Source organism: Rhinolophus hipposideros, assembly GCF_964194185.1.
Source record: "Rhinolophus hipposideros genome assembly, chromosome: 14".
NCBI classification, from domain to species: domain Eukaryota; kingdom Metazoa; phylum Chordata; class Mammalia; order Chiroptera; family Rhinolophidae; genus Rhinolophus; species Rhinolophus hipposideros.
This window is the reverse complement of record NC_138060.1, coordinates 46,270,291-46,295,539: the sequence shown is the minus strand read 5'-3', so window position 1 is coordinate 46,295,539 and position 25,249 is coordinate 46,270,291. Positions and strand designations below refer to the sequence as shown.

Here is a 25,249-nt window from a genome sequence, read left to right as displayed (position 1 = left end):
GGGCCAGATGTAATCACAGGGGGTCTTTAGTCAGAAAATAAGAGGAAGTAGATGCGACAACAGAAGCAAGTAGTTGTAGTGATCCGAGGATGGGATCCAGACATGAAAAATGTAGGCAGCTTCCAGAACTAAAAGAGACAAGGAAACAGATTTTCCCCGAGAGCCTCAGGAGGAACCAGTCCCAGGACTTTAGTCTTACCATGCATTTTGAACTTTTGGTCTTCAGAACTGTAAGAGAATAAATTCATGTTGTTCAAGCCACGAACTTTGTGGTGGTTTTGTTACAGCAACAATAGGAAATTAATATAATAGCCAAGTGGGAATTCAGGGTTGGTGTATGATTTAAACATCTATCAATGTAAATAAGCACATTAACAATATAAAGGAGAAAAACATATAATCATCTCTATAGGTGCAGAAAAAGCCTTTGACAAAATCCTACCCCCATTGATAATAAAACTCTCAACTAACCAGGAACTAACTCTCAACTAACCAGAAAGCTTCCTCAACATTATATGGAGCATCTACAATAAACCTCTAGTCAGCATCACACTTAGTGATAAAAGACTGAATGCTTTCTCCTTATGATTTGGAAAAAGGAAAGAATGTCCTGTCTCGCCATTTCTGTACAACATGTCACTGGAGCACCTATCCAGTGTAATAAGGCAAGAAAGAAACTAAAGGCATACAGATAGCAAAGGGAGAAGTAAAATTGTCTTTATTCACAGATACAGGATCATGTATGTAGCAAATCTGAAGCAATTTACTAAACTGCAGAACTGAGTGAGTTTCTCAAGGTTGCAGGATACAAAACCATATTTCTATATAGTAGCAATGAACCATATTTCTATATAGTAGCCATGAGCCATATTTCTATATAGTAGCAATGAATTAGAAATGGAAATAAAAAAATACCACTTACAGGAGCACCAAAAATAGTACTTAAGTATAAGACCTAAATATTGAAATGTTCAAAACATTAAGATGTTCAATCACTTCTTAATGTTTTTGTTTGTCCTGCGTAGGTCTCAGGGTATTCCTTCAATATGCAGACCTATGTCATATACATACTGGAAAATTTTCAGATATCGTTTTCTATTGCCTTTCCCCCAATTCTTTATATTTTCCTCTTTCTGGCATTTTTCCTGTTTGACTTATTCTGTTCTCTGCATCTCTTTGTGTTTTTCATCTTATTTGTCATTGATACATTCTGTCTGATTTCCTCAGATCTGTCTTTTCCTTTAATAGTTCCTTCTAATTTACTCTTTAACCTTTTCTAATATCCCCGTGTGTTGCATTACAAGTGCATGGAGGTTTGTTCACTTAACTGTAGATTTTGAGTGTGACCTCATCTCTCACATTCAGCAGAATTTGAATTTTTTAATTGATCCTTGTGGTTGCTTGTGTGTTCATACTGATGCCCTAAGGCTTTCAACTCATCTGGACTAGAATTTATGTTAATTTCTGTCTTTGGGGATTCTCTACCAAATAGGTAGTTTAAATTTAGATGCTATGAGTGAGATACCTGTTTCTTACATTGACTGCTCTACCTCCCTACGTCAGCTGACAGTTTTACTTTTCCACAATAGTAGGAAAAGTCAGTTTCTGTGTACTCCTTGCTTTGAGTTTTCTCATATTTTTTGGAACTGGGAGGATTTTTTTTTTTCAGTTTTGAATTTAGCTATATATTAACTACAGTTTATTTAATGTCCTATTTTATCTAACATTTCCACATTTTTAGTGAGGAGTCTTTGAACATAGTGTTGCATGTTTTTGGATATTGCTTGTTTTTATTTGTTTTTACATCAGTTATAAGATTAACCTTGTTTTATTTAACATAATTTTTCCTTTTTTGTCTGTGCTTGTGATCTGTCTGTGATACTTTTTTTTTTTTTTCTTGGATTGTTGATCCCAGGAATATAATTATATAATTATAATATATAATTATATAATATAATTTCTTTCCCAAAATATAATATAATTATAATATAATTATATATATAATATAATATAATATAAAAATATAATATAATTTCTTTCCCAAATTATAGCATTTTAATAATAAAAGTAGTAAAAGCTAGTTATCTTCATTAAATAGAGGAGTTGCTGACAAGAAGAAAAATAATAAAAGATTTTTGAGGGAATATGTTTATTTATAAACAAAAGGATTTCACTTTCAAATCTGTGAATTTATCTTTGAATGAATTGAGGAAAATTTTGAGTGTATTTAAATTCTTATTTTGTCAAGATACACCATCCCAGAGAGTTCAGTTCATCCTTGGTACTGAAGATGATGATGAGGAGCATATCCCCCATGATCTCTTCACGGAAATGGATGAACTGTGTTACAGAGATGGGGAAGAGTACGAATGGAAAGAAACTGCCAGGTAATAAATACTCAGTCTCAGTGTTTGACTGGCGTTAACATGATTTCTTTTTGTAATGAGAGTATGAAATTGAAATGATGAGATACACAGTGCTTAAAACAATGAACGGAGAATATCTTCGTGTCTGGAAATTATGTCTTTAGTTTTCCTCTTTAGTCTCAAAATTTGTTTCCTTATATAATCCTTAATACTTTAATACGACACAAAAGGAATTATCGTAGATTTTCAAGTGCTTAATTAGAGAAACACATTTGAAAGTCAAAATCTTGCACATTTTAAGTTTAAAAGAGGATTAGAAGTGGAAAGTACGAAGTGCCATAGTTTGTAGACTTCTTATTGTGATAGCGAGAATAGAAAGTAACTACAAAGATGACTTGTGACCATAGATACGGTAGATCTTTAGCCTAATTTATAAAAATGGGCTTGTAGCCAAGTTATGTTTTAGTGGTGGTTATCGTTGTTTCTCTTTAAAAGAACAAGTTTGTATGTATCGTGTTAAAATCAGCAAATGAAATCGTCATTCTTTATAAAATATTTTTACATTTTATACATTTCAGATGGCTGAAATTTGAAGAGGATGTTGAAGACGGCGGTGACCGATGGAGTAAACCTTATGTGGCAACTCTCTCTTTGCACAGTCTTTTTGAACTAAGAAGTTGCATCCTAAATGGAACAGTCATGCTGGATATGAGAGCAAGCACTCTAGATGAAATAGCAGGTTAAAGCAAATTGACGTTTTTATATTTAAATTGTACGGAAATTAGAGAGATTTAAATAAGGAAATAAAGTGGAATTTTAGGCTATTGATTTAACAATTATAAGTTGAGCTTCCATTCTGTGCAGGGCAGTATGAGGAGTAGACATATAAATAACGCTTTTTGCCTCTGATAAGTTTGGAGTTTAGAGGCTTAATTTAGACAGACATAATTACAGTATCAAGAGGAAAGTGACTATACCATAAGCTAGATAAGGAGTATGTTCTCTGGAAATAAAGAGGAAGGAGCATTTTGTTTCTTTATTTTCTGGACCAAGGTATTTGGGCAAGATCTACAGAGTACATTAATTGTACAACTTATTCATAGAAGTTGAACACGTGGGAACAAGGAGCAGGTGGTTCAGGAGAAAAGAAAGGATTCTAAGGAGGAAGAAAAGTCTAGAAAGTATAGATAGGTATGAATCTCAGGAAATCCAGATTCCTGTAGGTATACAGATTTCTTGAATAGTAATAGGAGATATGTTTGGAAAATAAATTAAAAGATAGATTGTGACTAGCCTTGAATTATGGGATTAAGAAATTGGAATTGATTTGGTAGGCATTTTGGCTCTTGGTGACTTCTACATTGGAGGATAGTGTGATCTAATGTGTGTCAGGAATCTCCCTGGCAAGAACATACATAGGGTGGCTTTGGATTAGGAGAAGGTTGGAAGCAAGTTAGGCCAGTTATTCTCTTGGAATACTCTAAGTAAGAAATGACGATGAGCTGAACTGTCATAGGTAGCAGCAATGGAAATGAAGGCGAGAGAAGCTTAAAGGATACTGTGGGTTAGAAAGTGGAAAAAGATGGCTGTGATAATGAATTTGATAGTGTGACTACCTTTATAGGTTGCTCCCACGGGGAAAAAAAAAATCTATAGTATTTGATCTTCAAGAGAACCACAAATTATTAGAATTTCTCAGGCTAGAAATTACTTTGATATTATTATATTGTTAGATTTGACCACATGCTGCAAATCTTTAAATTATCAAAATTCTTACTTTCTTGTCTTTTATGAATGACTTAAAATTGAGTTAGGGTTATGAATATTGAATTTGGACATGCGGGACTTACTTTGGCTTTGCAATCATCACACAAAACAATGTAATATTTTAGTAAATGTTGTATAATTCATCATTCACTAGTACCGAGTATGGTAGCCTGTAGTCATTTTGTTAATGTTGTGGTGAATCTGTTAGATTGATCCTTTCCAGTTTTCTTTTGGAATAATCTTATAAGTTTGAAAACTTGACTCTTATCTCAGGTTAGTGCCACTACTTTAAAAATAGTTATATACGAGTATACTCTATAAAATAAAAAATATTCCAATCACCACAAAAATGTATAAAATGACATTATCATCAATCTCCCCATTTCTTATACCCCCGCCTCTCCTTACAGTGTGATATATTCATCTTAGAACTTACTGCTTCATGATATTTTATCTGTTTGCTCATTGGTTGTTCTACCTCTGGACGAGGGAGAGCAGAAAATTGATCTGCTTAGTTAACGGCTGTATTCCCAACACATAATCTGTACTTGGTAAATAGTTAATGATTAAGTGAATGAGTCCAGATATTCATCTACAGTTTTTGGGAAAAGTATGAGGGGAAGCAATAAAAACCTACACTTCTCAGGAAGCAAATATTATGAATATTCAGTTTAATAGAATTTCTTATATCCATATCAGGAAAGCACATTCAACTCTAGGGAGGCTATTAGTGTATAACAATAGCCTCTTTATAAATAATAGTACTTACTAAAATAAGGGTGTCTTTGTAATTTGTTCATTTTTGTTGGATAATGTTCATACTTTATGAATGCATTATTCAATATTAACTAAGAATAATACTTTCTAGAGCTATCTAAAGATCTTATTTTTTCTAGTAGGGTTTCACTTACAGTTTATCGTATGTTATAGTCATCCAAGTGTTATTTAATAAAAGCAACTTTCTTTTTCTTTGAATAGATATGGTATTGGACAACATGATAGCCTCTGGCCAATTGGATGAGTCCATTAGAGAGAATGTCCGAGAAGCTCTTCTTAAGAGACATCATCATCAGAATGAGAAAAGATTCGCCAGTCGGATTCCTCTTGTTCGATCTTTTGCAGATATAGGCAAGAAACATTCTGACCCTCACTTGCTTGAAAGGAATGGTGAGATAAGTTGTGGCATCCGATTTTTGCTAACACTTCTACTCTTAACAGCATTGTGCTATGTTACAATTATCATTTGGGGAAAGAAAGATATTTTTTCCAGATAATTATTACATAACTCATTTAATTCTTTTTATTCTTAAAAAAAAGTGTTATTTGTGTATTTAAAAAAACCTAAAATGTCTTTCTTTACAATATGACAGAATTATGTGTAGAAATAATTTAGGTGAAAGACTTTTAACCATTCACTCTCTTAACATGGCACAGATAAGTATTGGTAATATTTATGCACTATCAATATACCGAACCCTGAGTTACTTCTCCTTCCTGTGTTTTTTTTTGTTTCTGTTCAAGAATTTTTGTACAATTAAAGAGGCATAATTATGACCTATAAATTTAGTTTAATTTTTTAAATTCTAAAGTTTTGGTTTGAACCTTCATTGTCTATGTTAGATTTTTCCTAGTGATTCTTTTGTTTCTTTGGTCTCCTGAATATATTTTATTTACCGAGCATAAACAAGTGTTTTGGGATTGGTTTGCTGATTTCATTCCCTGTTATTTATACAATTTGTAAAAGGTTTTTATGACCATTCCTATCTTATGCTAGAAATTACCTTAGCTGATGTCTTCCAAGCCATTGAGAATGGCGCAGACCCACATATTCCAGCTCTCCACTCACTCACGGTCTAGCAGTGCGCGGGAATTGTATGTTTTGGTAGCTATTTACCTCTGTCACTGTCTTGGAGGGACACTTGGAGGGCTTGCCTTTCCTCTTTCTAAAGCAGAGGATTACATCACTGGGGTTCTATTTTGGCTCTCAAACAGAGCTTTGATGTCAGCGACTCTGGAAAACCCAGGTTCAAAGGCTTGGAGTTGCTTATGAGGGTCACTGTTGCCTCTGGTTGCTCCCATTACCCCAAAGCTTATGAGGATTGCAGTGACGAGGAGTGGAGGATGGGCCACAATGTCTTCCTGCTCATCTTTTCTATCACTGAAATAATAGTATGGCATTTAAGTGTTCTATAAGCAAACAGCCATAGGTGATAGGGTTTAAAAATCTAAAGTTGACTGTAATCACTTTTTGCAGCTCAGGCAGTGTAAAATACTTGAGTCCATTTCCTTCTGAACATATGACCACTAAGAGTCTTTTTAATCTACTTAAAATTATGCTTTTGTATATTTAAGGAAGCGTAAGTAAAAAAATCTCTTCTTGTCATAAGTTCAATTTGAAAGCACACCATCTATGTCACATTGTATTTCTCCTTTTCATCTTTCATGTATTGTATATTCTTTACTTTAGTGAAATGAACTCATTTACCCAGAGACCCTGTTAAATCTCTGTTTCTCATGTGCAGTGCTTCCTGATTATTCTCCAGTTGTAAATTTGTTCCTTTTAATCATAAGACAGTGGCTTTTTTCTTTTAAATACCATTTTAGCATGGGAATTGTTATTTGTATTATAATTTAACAGTTTTCCTGCATGCAGCTTATTTTTTAACTAAATGGTGTTTTTTTATGGATTGAAGGTTAATCTTTATTTTTAATATCTCTTGAGCACATAGCTTTGATTATGTAGACTTAGATCATACGGGATTTTTATAGTACTCGTTTTCCTAAACGACAATGTCATTCCATTAAGCCACACTTCATAGAATAGGTGTTTGAAATGTAAGTATACTTCACCTTTTGAAATATGCTAGAGTTACTTCATTATTGCTGTTGTTGGTGAGAAATACTTTATTCTTATCTAGCTAAATTAAAGATTGTATGCATTTGTTTAAATTTATCTGCTGTATTACAATGGAAGCATATTTTATTAATGTCTTTAGAGAGCTCAAGAAATTCTTTAAAATTTATATTTCTCTTTTTAAAAATTTCGATGACTTGTCTTATATTTTAAAATATTACGTGGGGGTACTACCAATAGGTGATGCCCTATTGCCTTAATGTTATAAAGATTTGATATCAATTTTAAGCTAGAAATTACTAGATAATGTTAATGTGGACTTTTCTTGTAAGAGATAATTATCTGTAGTGGTTCGTACAGTGTAGGAAATATATACTAAATAGAAGCTGTCAGTGCTGGTAAGTTTTGTTTGGATTCTATTTCTTAGATGATTTTTGTATTATATTCTCATTTGTTATTTATCACTTATCACTTATTTAAGCAACAACTCTGCTTTGATTTTTTTTTTTTTAAAGCCTCACTATTGGACATTCTAATTACTAACAGAATATTTTTCCCCACCATCTCTCATTAACATTGTTTTCTATTTTCTTGTTTATTTATTTATTTTTGATACACCAGGGAACTAAATATAGCTTAAGCAACTTTTCAATGACTTCCTAACATTTAAAAATTTGATTGCCATACTGACCCCGATAAGCATGAATTTGAAATTTTGGGCCTTCACAGCTTGCCATTTACAGTGTAAATTGATATTTTTGTGTTTCTCTTTGCCTTCTGCAGTGAACTTCATCATTTTTCATTTGTTTTATCTCAGGGGAAGGCCTTTCAGCCTCCCGCCATTCTTTGCGAACAGGTCTATCTGCCTCCAACCTTTCATTGAGAGGAGAATCGCCTTTATCTCTTCTTCTCAGTCATCTTCTTCCTTCTTCAAGAGCTGGAACCCCTGCAGGCTCAAGGTGTACAACCCCAGTTCCCACCCCTCCAAACAGTCCTCCTTCCAGCCCTAGCCTCAGTCGTCTGACCTCCAGAAGTTCCCAACAGAGTCAGCTTCAGGCCCCAGCACTACTGGTTTCTCCTGCCAGTGATGATATTCCCACAGTAGTAATTCATCCGCCTGAGGAAGACTTAGAAGCACTGAAAGGCCAGGAGCAGAAGAATGAGGAAAATGTTGACATAACCCCAGGCAACTATTCCCAATGCTCCACGTGTGGTGCTTTCTGCCTCTGGATCACTTGCACTTGGAATGCCTTTTAGCACAGAGCTTTAGCAGCATTTGCAGACAATGCTTGGAATTTCTTTTGACTTCTGCATGTTTTTTTTTTTTCTTTGTTGTAGACAAGAATAGAATTATTAAAAATTTTAAGTTATAAGGAGACCACAAAGAACACTACACATAATTTAAGCCCTTTCAAAAATTGTCAGTGAGATTTTACAGGCCAGGGCATTTAAATGGTTTAGGAACACAGATGTTTTTATAAGTAATCTTTTAATTTGCCATGATTAAAAAAAATGGTGGCTTTTCTTGTGTTTTTCATTCATAAGGTAAAGGAATACATAACATATTATGCATAAATTATAATGAGGTGATGTGCTTTTTAATCTATTGTTGAGTGCTTTTGTCCAAAGAATGCAGGATGTTTTAACCTTCCTAGCAATAATAGGACCGAATGTTCTTTTTCTCATTCTGTTTCTGAGAAGATTGATGGTCTCTAGTGACCGCCTGAAATCATTATTTCAAGACTAGTCTTATATTTTGGAATAGATTTTAGTTGTCTTTCATTCAATGCCATGTCACCTTTACTCCAAATTCACCTTGACATTTTCAGGACCAGATTTCCTATAGTTGTGGCTAGGATATATTTTTGTATGTGAATTAGAAAACTTATTTCTTAGTGGATGAGTATTTACGGGTTTATGTTATGAAAATTTTGGTTCTTTTACTTTATTTATATGTACATTTGTACATGTATTTTTTTTCGATTTCGTATAAAGAAATATTCTTCAGTGACTATTTTACTGGTGTCCAAGCATCAATGTGACAGATACAAATGCTAATTAGTGATTTTAATCACATAAGTACTACCGTGTTTCCCCAGAAATAAGACCTAGCTGGACAGTCAGCTCTAACGCGTCTTTTGGAGCAAAAATTAATATGCGACCCAGTCTTATATTATTACATTATATTATGTAAGACCCAGTCTTGTAGTAAAATAATACTGGGTCTTATATTAACGCATCCAAAAGATGCGTTAGAGCTGATTGTCTGGCTAGATCTTATTTCCGGGGAAACACGGTATCACAGTTCTCTATAATACTGATAATATCTAACACTTCAGTGGTAGTTTATAGTTATTAAATTAGCCTGTTTAATTGGTGTAAACATTTGTAAGTTAGGTGGAGTTAAGTGAGTTTCATTTTCAGAAACTCAGACTCAGAAAGGTTAAATAATTTGCCCCGGATCATACAGCTAGTAAGTGGCAGCCTAAGTCCTCTGACTAAAAAAAAAAATCCTTGTGTTCCTACTACTATCTGACAAGCCTCTCTCTCTGTTGGCTATATCCAGATACATTTAATTAAAGCTAATTGTAGTTGCCCAAAAAAATGATATTCTTTTAGAAGTAAAAAAATGGAAGTTTTATGGCTAAATCATTGTAGTACTATGATTGTAGTTACAATTACTATTGTTTTATAGCTTGTTTTACATATAGTGATATGTTCTTTTCAAATAGCGTATTTTTAATTCTTCTAACAATTAGATGAGGTTCGTGGTATTATCCCTATTTTACGAATGAAGAAAATTAAGACAAAGAGATATTAAGATCAAACTGTAAACGAACCAGAGCAAGGAATTGAACTCAGATATACCTATAACAAAATCTGTAGTATAGTATTTCATTGTAAATTTTACTACTTCGTGAAAAAGCTATAGTGTAATAATGAAGTAACTGAACTAAAATGAGAAAAAATAAGCCTATAAATAATTATTCAAAAATAATCACACTCTAACCATGTTTCCCCAAAAATAAGATATAGCCGAGAACCAGCTCTAATGCGTCTTTTGGAGCAAAAATTAATATAAGACCCGGTCTTATTTCCTATAATATAAGAATAATTAGTTTGAATAATTATTTCTAGGCTTATAGTAAAATAAGACAGGGTCTTATATTAATTTTTGCTCCAAAAGATACATTAGAGCTGATTCACCGGCTAGGTCTTATTTTCAGGGTAACATGGTAATTAGAACCAACAAGATTTACTATTTTCCTTGAACAAAAATGATTTTAAAGGTACTTCCTTGAATTTGTTTTTACCTATACCTACTAGTAGCAGTGTATATTTTTTGTTTTACCAGCTTCTATGTTATTAATAATAAGGGATTATAAATTTTATATAGGACGGAAGGGACATACATATGGGTTACAATGACTTGTGACACCATGTTCTTAAGGGATAAAAGGAGCAATTTAACTGAGACTTGAGGAGCACAATTTTTTCCTTTCCTCTGCTTTAAGTATGTCGAGATTTATCAACCTTTCGAAAGAACAGAAATTCGATTGGAGGGAAGAGAGGGAGTTTCTAAAGACAGAAAAAGCTCATAATTACTGTTTAAGAAGACATCTGTAGAAGTTACGTAATTAAAATAATAGGGGTGGCTATATATTATTCCGTTTAATTATCTTTGGTGCTTAAAGCACCTAGAAACTCTAGTTGAGCTTCCTTGAAGTCTGATGTTATGTTAGAGGAGGAAGGTGGCCTCAGTATAATTTTGAAGAGACCAGTGCCATAGATTTTTGTGTCATGGAGTCATGATTTGTGCATACCCATAGTAAAAAAGAGGGTAGTGTTTTCCATAGTTATTTTTTGGAGAATCATTATATGTAAAAGAGGTAAACTCATTTCTAATATTTGCGGTTATCTTCTAACTCGATGTTTCTCAAGCTCGGCAGTGTTGACATTTTGGGCTGGATCCTTCTTTGTTGTAGGGGGCTGTCCTGTGCACTAGCATCCCTGGCCATTTTCACTGGCTGCCAGTATAGCACTCCCCAGTTGTGACATCTGAAAATGTTTCTAGACATAGCCAAGTGTCTCTTCAGGGACAAAAATCTTCCCAGTTTGCTAACCATTGCTCCAACTAATTCTACTTCAAAACGTTTAAGACAGCAAACTCTCATATCTTTGATTTATCTTTCTCTAGTTAGATTTGCTATTTTGAAAAAAAAATACACAAGGACAAAACAATAAATACACCAGAATATGATTTTTAAATCTCAGTATTGATTTCATATATGCCGATATTCAACGTTTATTTTATTTCATTTTATTTTTAACCAATCGCTTCTGTTTATTTCAGCACATAATATGCTATTTAGACCCATGGATGATACCAGTTATAATCCTGTTTAAATATCCATAGGGTGTTTTATTTTTGCAAAGATAGGTTCTAAATATCATAAAACCAGATTGATTAATAATACACATATCAAAATTAGATTAAAAATTTAGTCATGGCTCTCATTCACTCTGTCCTGGCATTAAAGATGTTATAAAGATACATAGAATACCAGCATTTACAGATATAAGTGTTGTCAAAAAGTCTTTCTCTGATTTTAGCAAAGAGAAATCATCCAAATATTCTGTATACTACTGACAGGATTTAATTTTGGTACGTGGTATTACTATTTCTCCTACTGTAGCAAGCTCTAGTTTTCTCAAGGCCTTTCCCCAAACTTTTCTGGAAGTAAAACACATTATTTCCAGCCTTTAAATTAAAATGTTATCCTCATAAATATGTGTAACATGTTGGTATACTCACATATATCTTTTTTAATTTTAAACTAAACAAAGATACGCATTTAGAGCTATATTAACATCATTAATAAAGCAAAAGACAATCCAACTTAATGTCAAGAGAAAATGTGACTTTCCATACAGTGTTTGATATAGAAAATACTGATTTTGACACATTTTACTCAAATACCAATCTGATCACACATGGTCCAAGAACATTCAAATAATAAACCCGAAATAAACAGATGTTAATGATTGGGTTTCAAACAGTGATGCCACACTTGCCTCTGATCTTGCCAACATAAAACCACATCCACATCTCAGTGGCCACCAAACCATTCAGCAGAGAGCTTCTTTACTGTGAGCTGTTTGAAAGTTACCAGTTTGACCATTATTGACTATTGTTTTTTCAAGCTCTGAATAGCTGTGGAGATCTCAGCAAGGGTTGGAGGAACCAGCTCAACCTTGGCATAGTGTCAAAATGTGGCCACTTGAGGCTTCGAGTAAGTGACAACAGTGTTGACCAGCACCGGGGCCTTCTCGCCGAGGTGGTGGACAAACTGGGCCATGGTTCTAGGATGGAAAGCCCGTGGCCTCAAACGGCTGGCTGCATGTCACCCCTTGGATGCTATTTTTTTCTTAAAGAAATATAGACCTTCTGAGTTATCTGTACCAATGATAGTTTTAACTTGGGGGAATGTACTCATTTAATTCTGAGAACTAGAAATGTAGGAGCAGGGAGACTTTCTTTACTGATTGAGGAAACAGCTTTAGCTTAGCTGAGATTGGGAAGGACTGAAGAGAGAATATACTGTTGGAAATCATGTACTTGGCATGTCAATTTTAACAGGTTCAAGATGGCCAGGTTAGCTAAGTGACTTCAGATCATATCATCTACTTTTGTCAGTATTGAGTTCCACATCATTTCTTCGTACCATTCCTTCTCTCTCCTTCCCCTCATAGCTCTCTCACCATTCCATTCTTCTTCCCCAAATCTGTTGGCTGGGACTATTTTGGGAAACTGTGTGTATGTATTCTTTTGATTCTACATCTGCATATTGAATATTTTAGTAGTCACAAGTGTGTCTATTGGTGCTTTGTTGCACTTGCTACCAGGCCCTTAATATGTATTTTAATAAAAGAATGAACTCTATTCTGGAAGTTTAGGAATAAAGGTCAAAGAAGAGGAATCTTAATAATGTTTCTGTGCTGAGCTAAAATGGTGAATAATGAGTTAAGTTTTAGGAGATGCTTTATTTCAGAATTGTCAACACTTCCAGAGAATGAGCACATGGCTGAAGAGATTGCATAAGCTTTCTATATTGAGATTTTGGGGGCACAGTGACATCCTCATTTAGGTATTTAACAGAGAAGTGGGTATCACAAAGGTCTGTCATTGAGTTGAAGCAATAAACTCAAGTGACTTCATTCCAGTTATTCGTTATAGTGTGTTGTAGTCTAGAAAAATAGAAACTTTCTTAGATGCATGGAATATAATTGATGTGCTTAAAATTCTGGAATTTAATTACCAATATTAACTTCAAGGTTTATAGGCGGTAACCACAAACAGTTCCTGAGTTTCTGTAGTTCACTAGATTGACGTGAGTGGTAGAGTCAAAACTAAAAGTAAAGTCTGTTGTCATTCAGTTTAGTGCCTTCTCTCCAGTGATACTCAGTGTTTTGGGTAATACTAATCTATATTCTTGAACTGGACAATTTTGGGTGTTTTGAAAAAAAGCAATACATTTAATGGTAGAAATCTGTGATGTGCTTTAAAATTTTTGAGATTTGAACTTTTTGCAAAATTCATGGTGGTAGCAGTTGGTCATATACTACAGGGTGATTTTAGGTTATATTACTGTTGTGAAATGTTGCTGCTGAAGGTCACTTGACATGAGTATATGAATACGGGGACATGTATCTACCATTTGTTATCCAAACAAGCTAATTTTATAGAACATATACCTATCATTTCTAATCCAAACAAACTGATAGGTTTGCCTGGATCTTAGAGGTTGAGTGAGTTACTTCAAGTCACATAGGTACAAAGTGGCAGAGAGTGCTCATTTCAACACAGATCTGTTTAATTATATAATCCATACCCTTTGTATTTATGTTGTAAAAACATTGCTATTATGAGGTTGTATTTCTTAGGAATGATGACAGTAGGCAGCTCATAAATACTAACTACCTAACAGAAATGGAAATTCTTGAGGAATTTGGGATCCTGGAATCCCAAATTGGGATTTGGGATCAAGTTGGGATCATGGAAGATTATAGTACATTTAAACTGCATTTAGTTAATGTAGCTCTTTAATTTTCTGAGTTACACTAAAGGTTTATCAGAACATTTATGTTGTTTTTGAGGTAAGCATGCTAACTGTAGTTAGGCATTATTAACCTCTACAGTTCTCATGTATGTTAGATACATTGCAAGTGTAATCCCTAAGTATTTGTAGTGGTGATCAGACTGTCGGGTCTTCCATTTTCTGTGGTTCCGCACCTGTTCACTTTTTTCTTTTTGCAAAGGCCACCATTTTTGTAAATTCCAATTATATTATTTAAAACGTAAAAATGTATAGCTTTATTATTGCTTAAAATGTTATTCTGGTCTTGCTGGTGTGGTACTAACACTTGGCACTCTCTCTCTTTTTTTTTTTTTTTTTACCTTGCACATTTGCTTTTCATAAACTATCACTTTCAGGATATGAGGAGAGTCAGGTTGCAAAGTGAATTTTCTCCTTATTAATTTGGAATTTGTTTCTTCTTAAATGCAGGTGTTTTAGCCTCTCCACAGTCTGCACCTGGAAACTTGGACAATAGTAAAAGTGGAGAGACCAAAGGTAATGGAACTGGAGGCAGCAGAGAAAATAGTACTGTAGACTTCAGCAAGGTAATTCTATCATTAACTATACGTTTCCATAATCATTCTTACTGAGAAAATCACTAGCAATGTGCCTTTATTGATATTGATTATAATAATTTAATAGACAAACATGCATGTGATGCTTGTGATAAGTTAATTTAAGATCAGCTATTGTGAGAAAGATAATCTCTTAGCACTTGAATAACTTTATATCTTACTTGTTTTAGAAGTTCTGACAAAAGAATATGTGAATAATATAGTATTTTCATCTATATCTACTCATAGATATCATGAAACTTCGGTACCTTTTGAATTATAGTCATTTGTTCTGGACTACCACCACTAGAAAGATTAATTCTGGGAATGATGTTACAGCAGTAGTAGTGATTCAGCCTTTTCTGGGCTGTAATGCGATCCCAGAATTACTGTCTTATGGTGTCAGTACTTTCTGGGTTGTCACTGGGAAACATCGGTGCTTCCCCATGGGTAGGTAAAGGCATGAATTTAAAAACAATTCACTTATCTCAAGTATAATTTTTTAATTTTGGTAGATGAGTATTGAGCGGAAATAGAAAAAGAAATTTCAAAAAAACAGGGCAAAAACCTATAAGTTCAAATTACAATTGAATTTAAAAAGTACTTTATGATTACTACTTCTGAATAATTGATTATTGTGGACATTGTAATTTAATGATATTTATTTGCTATAGGATACTCTCTACTTATCCAATGTCAGACACTTAATGTGATCCTTTCAAGTTGATTCATTTCTCAAAATTCTTTTATTTTGTGATGCAAAGTGTAAATCACATTTTGTAGAAAAGGAGTTTAAATGATGATTTGCTTTATATAACTTGCTGAGTTTCATGCTCTAAAATTTTAAAAAGCCTTGCATATGGGACATTGATTGCACAGAAAGGCTTTTGTACTTTTACTTCTGTTATAAGTTGATCATGTTTTTATTGCTGCTCCTAATACTCCAGATGAGTACAAAGTGTTCAGTAATTAAATTGCAGTTTATTCTTGTTAAACGAGTAAATTAATTTACATTATAGATCTCCTCTAGACATGGCAGATGCCGTTTATTTTTGCTCCTCTGTCACAGTTTTACTTTTTTTTACTTGGCCTATCCTTGTGTACACCTCCTTGTCTCCTGTTGGGCAGGAGTCTGCCTCCTGGCACTGTAGTTGTGGCTCACTGGGTGTGGGACTCAAGAGGCCCGCTGTAAGTGCTGGTTTTATTTTTCATAGATAGCCTTGTAAGTGGTTGTTTAGTGACTTGTGTGAAACTGCATATAAATGAAGAAGTTCCCATACTTTGATAATATGTTTGTAACCTTTTCTTTGTAATTATACACAGACAACTAAATTTGATTATGTAGCACTGCCATATACCTATATCAATAATGGCTATTTATTTGAGTTTTGAATAAAAATAAAACTCCCCCCCCCACTTAATGAAAGCCTGGGGGAGTGCCCAGAGTTCTTTAAAATAAAAAGGACTTAACAAAAAATATAAAGGGACTAAACTGCATTTCTATGATTACATAGTAGATAATCATGAAATGAATATTTTTTTAGCACTGTGTATAATTTCATGAGCCATTGTTAGTTTGTGAACTATATTTTTGTCCTTAATAGTTTTTAATGAATAGTGTTTTATTCATTGAAAAATTTCTCTACTTTGTATGTTTGACAATTTAGATCTCTGAAGTAGTAAAGATTATGACAGTTAAAACAGTTGGGAGTATTGTTTGATAGATGTGTTTTGCTTGCTTTTTTGTATTTGTCTACTCCATTCTTTGTACTTGTGAGAATTTTGGCATTTATACATTCATTAGATCACCAGTTTTGATGAACATACTTGTCTTAAAAGCCTCTTTTCTTTCCTTTTCCCCTTTAAATAGTCTTATAAATACCATGCAGATTTTATTTTTAATTATTATTTGTTTGTCAATAGGTTGATATGAATTTCATGAGAAAAATTCCTTCGGGAGCCGAGGCATCCAATGTTCTGGTGGGAGAAGTAGACTTTTTGGAAAGGCCTATAATTGCATTTGTGAGACTGGCTCCTGCTGTTCTCCTATCAGGGTTGACTGAGGTCCCTGTTCCTACCAGGTAAAGAGTTAGTTCCAGTCAGGGCCCAGCAGGTCCACGATCTAAACATTTTTATCTCCTAAAGGAACATGTTGTTTTATGTAATAAAAGATCTTTTAATTGTTCATATTGTCTTTGTACCAAATGCTTTGACTATTAGAGGATAAAAAAATGATCTTTACTTCTAGATCTAAAAAAGAAAAAGAAAACAAAGCATCCTTTTTTTTTTTTAAAAAAAAAAGCTTTGCGTTTATGCCTTTGTAAGAAGTTCAGTATTACAGGAGCTTTGGTTTAAAAACCAGTTCATCATTTTCGACCTATTATGTTCTGTGCAGGCACTGGAGTCAGAGAAAATGGAGTTGAATCCTTGTTCTGCCACTTTTTGTGGGGAAGTCAAGCTTGACTTAAATTTTCTAAGATTCATTGGTAAAATGAGTATAATAATACCTCACAGGGTTGATTAAATGTGATAATGCCTCTGAATTAGGGAAAATGCTTTGTCCTGACCTGATCAAAATCTTCAACTGTATAAATTTAATTTTAAATGAGAATAATTTTTTAAAGTTTTTAAATTATTTTTATAGTAATAAAACTGTAGAATTAATTGTAATTTGATTGAAATGTATGAACCTGTTTTTAACATGCTTTACTGGAGGTGCATTAATTGTACAGTATTAAGATAAATGAGAAAAGTAGTTCCATAGATTCAAACTTAAATTCTCATAAAGCAGGAAGATGAATACTTCCCATTTGGATAAGTGTGAATATTATTATTTTACTGTAGTGTTAATAAGGACATAACTAAGTAGGAAGTTAAATACTTTTTATTTAGTGACTGTAAATGGATTTAAAAAATCAAATAATATGAAGTGTGATGTTAAATTTGGAGTTGTAGATAAAAATTCTTTTTCTTCCCAAAGGAATTAGTCCCTTATTTACCATATTAACATCTTTATCCAGACTGTATTTTGAGGGATTGTGGATTTTTGGTGTATATTCCTTCACTGTTTTATTACACAAACCTTACTTTTAAGTACTTAAGTGGGATTGGTATTCACTAATTTTATTATTTTTTATAGTATTATTTTTTTGTCCATACAGACCAGAAAAAATTGTTCACTCAAATTCAAAAGAATATAGAAGATGGGAAATAAAACATTAAGTTCCTTAATTACTGTCTTCCCTAAGGAGGATGGGAAATAATAACTTGGTAGAAAGCTAATTATGAATGCCTTTCTTAGTTTTGTGATCTGCTTTCATCTGAGTAGAACTGCCATCTGTTTTTCAGTGACGGGTGTGGGAGAATGGAAAAGAGGTCCAAGTGTTACTTTTGTGTTTACATTTGAATGATTTTTTTGTGATTGCTGAGATTTTTGTATGTTGTTCATGTTTAAATCTATGTATTTTAATGTTTCCTTAGGTTTTTATTTCTGTTACTGGGTCCAGCAGGTAAAGCACCACAGTACCATGAAATTGGAAGATCAATAGCCACTCTCATGACGGATGAGGTAATTAAAATACCCTTTGAAGTGGACACTTGATTATGAAGCGTATAATATCTGAAATCCCTTTGAAGTGGAGTTTCAAACCCCTTTGAAATGGACACTGATTATGAAACATATAATATATACTAAATTACGGTGCTCCTTTCTTTCGTAGTAAAGCTTAAACAAATGTCCTTGCTGTCTGTACTATTATAGCTCATATTCACTCTCCAACCATTTACCTTTGTTAAGATCTTGAAGACCTTCCTGTCAGAATCAACAGATAGATACTCTTTGCTCTCTCACCTTTCTCCAACGTTTGAAATTATTGACCACTTTCTTGAAATTCTCTCCATCCTGGGTTTTAAGATCCATTTCTTTTGAGTTTTCTCAGGACTTTTGTCTTTTGCCCTTTTTTCTCTCTTCTGTTTGTGAACTTCATCTGTGACCATGATCTATGTGGATCAGGACTTTTCTCTCTGGGGACGAGCTTTGTAATAAGGTACCAGACATCTCAGCCATGAGTCCCTGAGGCATCTGAAACCCCACACATCTGGATAGGCCCGATTTTTTCTATTCTGTCTCAACCAGTTAGTCACAATCTTCTACTGATTTTACCTCTTCAGTGTGCTTTGCACTTAATCTGTCATCTCCTTCCACGTCCATGCTAATTCTCTGGTTTAGACTCTCTTACCTTCTTCCCTTTGGTGATTAAAATGGATTTTTTTATGGGCCTTTCTCTTACAGTATTTTCCTCTACACTATCAATAACATGCAGATCTGAATATATCATATCTTTGATCCAGGTGTGTCGGTGACATCCTGTTATACACCCATTTATGTTAAAACTTAAACTCTTTATCATTGTGTTAATAGGGTCTATCTAATCTAGCCTTTACATACGAGGTGTGATCAGACAATACGGTGAATGTTTAAATAAAAAAAAAAATTATTACAGTAAAAGACACTGCCATTAATTTCCCTCTAAATACTCCCACTCACTTGGAACACACTTACCCATTGTTCTTGTCACTTTCTGAAGTAGTTCTAGAAGTCCTCTTTCTTCTATGTCTTTAGTTGTGCTGTCATGACTGCCTTGATGTCCTGAATCATTTTGACTTTGGGGGAGAGCCAGAAGTCACACGGTGCCAGATCTGATGAATAAGGTGGATGTGGACACATGGTAATATTTTTATGTGACAGAAGTTGCCGTACCAGAAGCGATGTGTGACATAGAGTGTTGTCATGATGGAGGATGATTTATGGCACACTTTAAAATACACTTCTCTCAACTGTAGCTCACACCCGACTGACTGCACCAAACAAGTTGAAACTTATCACACAGTTACTAAGGTTTGACATCCCGCCTCCCGTATTGAAGATCCCTGCCTTTCCGTTGAATGGCGCTCAGCAGCAGCATTCACCATATATTTTGATCACAATGGAAAGGCTCTGTGTCATACATCACTTCTGGTATACAGCAATTTCTGTCAAATAAAAACATTACGGTGTGTCCTCATCCACCTTATTCACCGGATCGGGTACCACGTGACTTCTGGCTCTTCCCAAAGTCAAAATGACCATGAAAGGAAAACGTTTTGAATCGATTCAGGACATTGCGGCAGTCACGACAGTGCAACTAAAGACACTTATGAAAGAGGACTTCCATAACTGCTTCAGAAAGAGGGAAGAATGATGGATAAGTGTGTTCGAAAGGAGAGGGAGTATTTCGAGGGGGATTAATGCCAATGTGTCTTTTACTGTAATTTTTTTTAATGTAAGCATTCATCGTATTTTTTGATCACACCTAGTACTTCTCAAAACCTACATCCTACTACTACTCTTCACCCCTCTTTCCCCAGTTTGCTCCGGGCATATTAGCTTTCATTTGGTTGCTCAGATGTGTTATGCTATTTCTACCTCTGGACGTTTACAACTGCTGTTTCCTTTGCCTGAGTGCTCTTCCACCGTCTCCACCTCACTTCTCTACCCAATGCATGTGTTTGTCCCTCATTTCTTTCAGATTTCTCCCAGTTACCTTCTCTAAGAGACCTTCCTTTACCCTGCTTTATTTTTATCAGAGCATTTATTGTTACCTGCAGATGTATACATGTGATTAACTTGTTTCACTGTTTTTCCCCTTGGTTCTCGAGTGCAGAGTCCTTGCCTTATCTGTGTCCATTGCACTATACACACAGTGCTTGGATTTATGCCTGGCAAATAGCAGTAGGCGTCCAGTATATACAAGTGATCAGATAAATTAGTTATTTAAGTAAAACTGTTTGCGTATCCATGATTGTTCCTTTAGGATAAATGACATTAATATATCCCATAAGTGAACTGATACGCTATTATATTTTATTTTGTAATGAATTACTGAGTATTAATACTATTTCTTTTTTAAAATTTCTTTTAAAAAGTTGCTCTTTTAAAAAAAATGGTTTTGTCTTACATCACTCTTTTCTTTTGTTGTTTGATTGTTACTGTTAATTTATCTAATGACACTGATAGAGGGTTATTTTTTATAGTTGCCATTCAGGGTGGGATAGAGACCTGTTTGGGTAAGAGGTTAGGTAATTATCTTTATTGCAGACTTATCTATGATATCTAAAGTGGATTTAGTATGTAGAGTTTTCTTTCAACTTTAAAGTCCTTTTACTCATTTTTTTTTCTTTAGATATTTCATGATGTAGCTTATAAAGCAAAAGACAGAAATGACCTCTTATCTGGAATTGATGAATTTTTAGACCAAGTAACTGTCCTACCTCCAGGAGAGTGGGATCCTTCTATACGCATAGAGCCACCAAAAAGTGTTCCTTCTCAGGTAAGAATCTACAATTCTTTGAGTTACTTAAAAAAATATTTTGAATACTTTGTGCATTTTCAAAAATGAAAACTATAGAAAGAGGTACAGTCAGAGAACGCCAGCATGTCCCCTTTACATTTTTATCCCTGTACCTACCTCTTGTGGGTTGCCATTCGTTACCAGTTTTTTGTTTTTCCTTTTAGTTTTTATTCAGTACAAAGAAATAGGAACATATAGTCTTATTTCCTCCTCTTAGCAAAAGTTGACGTACTACATGTATTGTTCTGCACCTTGCTTTAATCATAAAACAATATATCTTGGAGATCTTATTATAGGAAATCATAGAAATATTTCTTATTCTTTTTCTCATAGCTTTGTTGTATTCCTTTTATGGGTATATCATAGTTTATTCTATTCCTGGGCTCAGGTTGTTTTCAGTCTTTTGCTATTACAAACCCTGTTATACATAGTATTCATATGCCGTATTAGTCTTGTGCAAATGTATCTCTAGGATAGGTTCCCAAAAATAGGAATGCTGGCTCACATGGGAATTTATAATTTTCGTAGATATTACCAGAATCTCTTTTTATCACTATAAACTATTTTGGACTCCCACAGTGATGTATGTTCTTATGGCCCTACAGACTCACTAACACAATATGTTGTCAAACTGTTTAGTATTTGTAAATCTGGTACATATCTTTATCTTACTATATTGGGTACTTTAATATGGGTTTTAATTTGCATTTTTGTCATTAATAAGGTTGAATATTCCTGAACATTTTTTGTTCATTGCCCTCTACCACATTTTTTTTTTTTAACGTTTAAATTAATCGTTGATCCTTTGAAGTTCATCATGTATATTATGGTGTATTATGTGGAGTATGCATCCAGCTTTATCTTTTTTTCTAAATTGTTGCCTTGTCTCAATTTATTACAAAATTAAGCATTATTCCCTTTGAATGGTGATGCTGCCTTTCTCATTTACTAAATTTCCATATGCATGCAGGTCTTTTGTGGAATTTCTTTTCCATTGGTGTATCTATTCGTGGACCAATTCTATACTTTAATTTTTGAGGCTTTCTGGCATATCTTAATATCCAGTAGGTCTAGATTCATTCGTGACCCCTCTCTTACTGTTTTTCTGAATTTCCTTGGCCATCCTTGCATATTTATTTTTCTATGTAAGCTTTAAAATCAGCTTTCTATTTACAGAAATAAAACCTGATTAAAAAAAATTTGTAACGGCAGTTAAATTTCTAAGTGAACTGAGGGAAACTTGACATTTTATAACATTGAATCTATTCAAGAAGATGGTATGCATTTCCCCAGTTGTTTTCCTATTTCAACTCAGTTTTTGTGTCCTTAAGGAATGTTATACAAAGTTCTCCTTATGTACACTTTCCATGCTTCTTGGTGAGTGTGTGTATTCATAAGTATTTTGTCTTTATTGTTGCTGTTGTGAATGAAGTCTTTCTTCCATTACGTCCTCTGTTTGTTACTTTTATATGTATGAAGGCCTTTTGTTACTGTATATTTCTTTTTTATCCTACTATCTTTCTTAATTCTTTTATTGCATATAATAGATTTTCAGTCATATCTGCAGTAAGAGATAATTTTATCCTTCCTTTTTAAATTTGTATACCTCTGTATTCCGTTGTCTAATTGTATTGACTAAAATCTCTAATAGTGTTAAGTAGTAGTTGACTTTAAATGGGCATTTCTTATCTGTTTCTAACTGTAGTCAAGTGACTAGTGTTTCTCTTGTTAAATCTCTTGGTTCTGACATTGGAACCAAAATACACATTTTATCATGTTAGGAAAGTACCCTAATTTCTATTTCTATGAAATTTTTAATGTAAATGGACATAGAGTTTTATCAAAGGGCGTTTTTGTGATCATATGAGTTTTATTTATCAATTAGAATAAAACATATTAATAGATTCTTTAATATGAAAACACTCTTGCATTGTCGGAATAAACCCAACTTGTGCTTTGAAGTGCTGGTAATCTATGTCTAGTAGTTTATTTAAGTTGTTTCCATCTCTGTAAGTTGATTGGTCTATAGATTTTTGTGCAGTCTTCATGTTTTGGTATCATTGTTACATTTGTTTCATAAAAAGAAATGTTAAGTTTTCCTTTTTCTGTGATCTTAAAACTTTAAATGGCTTGGAATAATTTGGTTCTAAAAGTTGGAAGAATTCTTTTTTAAAGAATTCTGAGCTTGAATCTTTTGTTGGATGGTAGGCTTTTACAACTTGCTTATTTCTTCTGTGGAAATTGCTTCTTATGTTTTCTGGGGGTCAGTTTTGGTAAGTTATATTTTCCTAGAAAATTACTATTTCCCTCTTTTCTGGTGTCAGTTTTGGGAAATTATTTTTTCCTAGTATGTTACCCATTTCACCAAGGTTTTAAATTTTATTTGCATAGGCATGTACAGTATAGTCTCTCTTTATATGATATATATATATGTATATATACACACACACACACATATATGTGTGTATATATATATATGTATATGTATACATATATATATATATATATATATATATATACATACAAAATTTCCTTCAGTTGTGGTTTGTGAAGTTCCTCTTTGGCATAGCTTTTGCTATGTATTAGCTAATGGCCTATCATATTTTTCAAATATAACAGCTTTTAAAATTTATTTAGTTCTCCCTTTTACAAACTATTTGGTTTTCTAACTCAATTTCTTAACTTAGCTGTTTTATTTCATTCCTTTCACTTTCCTTCAGGAAAGATTTTTTGTTACTGTTGTTGGTTTTCACAGTTCGTGTGTTAGATGCTTAATTCATTCATTTTTATTCTGTCTTTTTTTTTTTTTAACATAAGTGCTTAATTTCCTTGAATGATGCTTTTGTTGCATCCCATAGATTGTGATTTTCTAGGAATTCTGTAATTTTTATTTTCTCTTTCTGCAATGAGCTAAGACGCAATTTAATTTTGATATATTTAAATGGTAATCTTATGATTGTAGATAAGTCTTTCTACTGTATAAATATTGAACTTATAAACCAGGTAGTGTATGTTTATAGTTCATCCAGAGCCTTTGACACAGGGGACTTTCTGGGATGAACAATCCCCCATTGTCATCTTTTTCTCCCTGCTCCCCTCCTCTCCTCTCCTCTCCTCTCCTCTCCTCTCCTCTCCTCTCCTCTCCTCTCTTCTCCCCTCCTTTCCTTTCTCTTCCCCTCTCCTCCCCTCCCTCTCCTCTCCTCTCCGGCCCAGCAACCTCTGACTTCTGGAAGTAACAAATTAAAAGCTCACTTCTTTCTGTTCAAGTGAGGGGGACAGAATTCTTTATCATGAGAATAATGCTCTTGAATTTATAATAAAATATAATGGGAAATTGATTTTTATTAAAATGTGTTTAACAAACAACTCTTAAGCTACTTATATTTTAAGGGAAAAGAAAAATCACATTTTTTTCTTAATGTAAAGTACATTTTTCGGTAGTTAACATGAGCAATATTTTTAAAATTCTGGTTGGTAAGATGCTTTATTGGATATTTATGTTCCTATGTTGAAGAGTAATTTGAAATGGTGTGTATGCATGTGTTTTATGGTATATTTGGTATTAGACTATAAAATGGAAAAAGCCAATCATAAATTTAAAATGTTTAAATTTATTTATAGAGATGAGCATTAGATTCTGTTCTAAAGTACAGTGTATGTAAAGTTGACATTTACTTTAGGAAGCATTTTTTTCTAGGAGCAATAATTAAATATATAACCAGCGTGAGAGCTCGTGTTCCCTCTAATTGAAGATGCCATCTCAGCTTTCTTAAAACAGAATTCTGAGAGGTTTTCATTTTGTTTTTTCTCATGAAATGCAGGAAAAGAGAAAGATTCCTGTATTTCCCAATGGGTCCGCCCCCAGCTCGGGTGAGATTTCTAAAGAAGCTGCTCATCATGCTGGGCCTGAGCTCCAGAGGACTGGACGGTGGGTACACATCTGATACAGTGTGGGTGTCTGTTTGAGACTAGGACTTGATTTGATGAAAAAGGCATAAACAGTCTCTTTCTTGGCAAATATTTGGAACCTAATCTTATACAGTATATATATATTTTTTGTATTTAAAAAGATGTACTTTGTGGTATATAGGGATATGATACTAAGGAAAATTAATATGCATCTCAAAGTAATTTTACTAGTATATACTTGGGTTCTGCATGTCAAGCTTTAATTTAAAAT

The 25,249-nt window shown here is 33.6% G+C and overlaps 1 protein-coding gene across 18 annotated transcripts in view; it reads left to right on the top strand.

The window, feature by feature from the left end:
* Nucleotides 1-25,249, top strand: part of SLC4A7 (solute carrier family 4 member 7) — a 104,235-nt gene that overhangs the window by 45,196 nt on the left and 33,790 nt on the right. For 4 of the 18 annotated variants that reach the window (XM_081071859.1, XM_081071855.1, XM_081071858.1 and 1 more), the window contains exons 4-12: nucleotides 2,249-2,387; nucleotides 2,945-3,105; nucleotides 5,112-5,261; nucleotides 7,805-8,173; nucleotides 14,556-14,671; nucleotides 16,604-16,761; nucleotides 18,161-18,248; nucleotides 20,902-21,048; nucleotides 24,891-24,997. In XM_081071859.1, the coding sequence (XP_080927985.1) occupies nucleotides 2,249-2,387; nucleotides 2,945-3,105; nucleotides 5,112-5,261; nucleotides 7,805-8,173; nucleotides 14,556-14,671; nucleotides 16,604-16,761; nucleotides 18,161-18,248; nucleotides 20,902-21,048; nucleotides 24,891-24,997 (1,435 nt within the window). Of the gene's footprint in view, nucleotides 1-2,248; nucleotides 2,388-2,944; nucleotides 3,106-5,111; nucleotides 5,301-7,804; nucleotides 8,174-14,555; nucleotides 14,672-15,808; nucleotides 15,869-16,603; nucleotides 16,762-18,160; nucleotides 18,249-20,901; nucleotides 21,049-24,890; nucleotides 24,998-25,249 lie in introns of all 18 variants that reach the window. The other 14 variants (XM_081071856.1, XM_081071853.1, XM_081071843.1 and 11 more) reach the window with 5 other exon arrangements.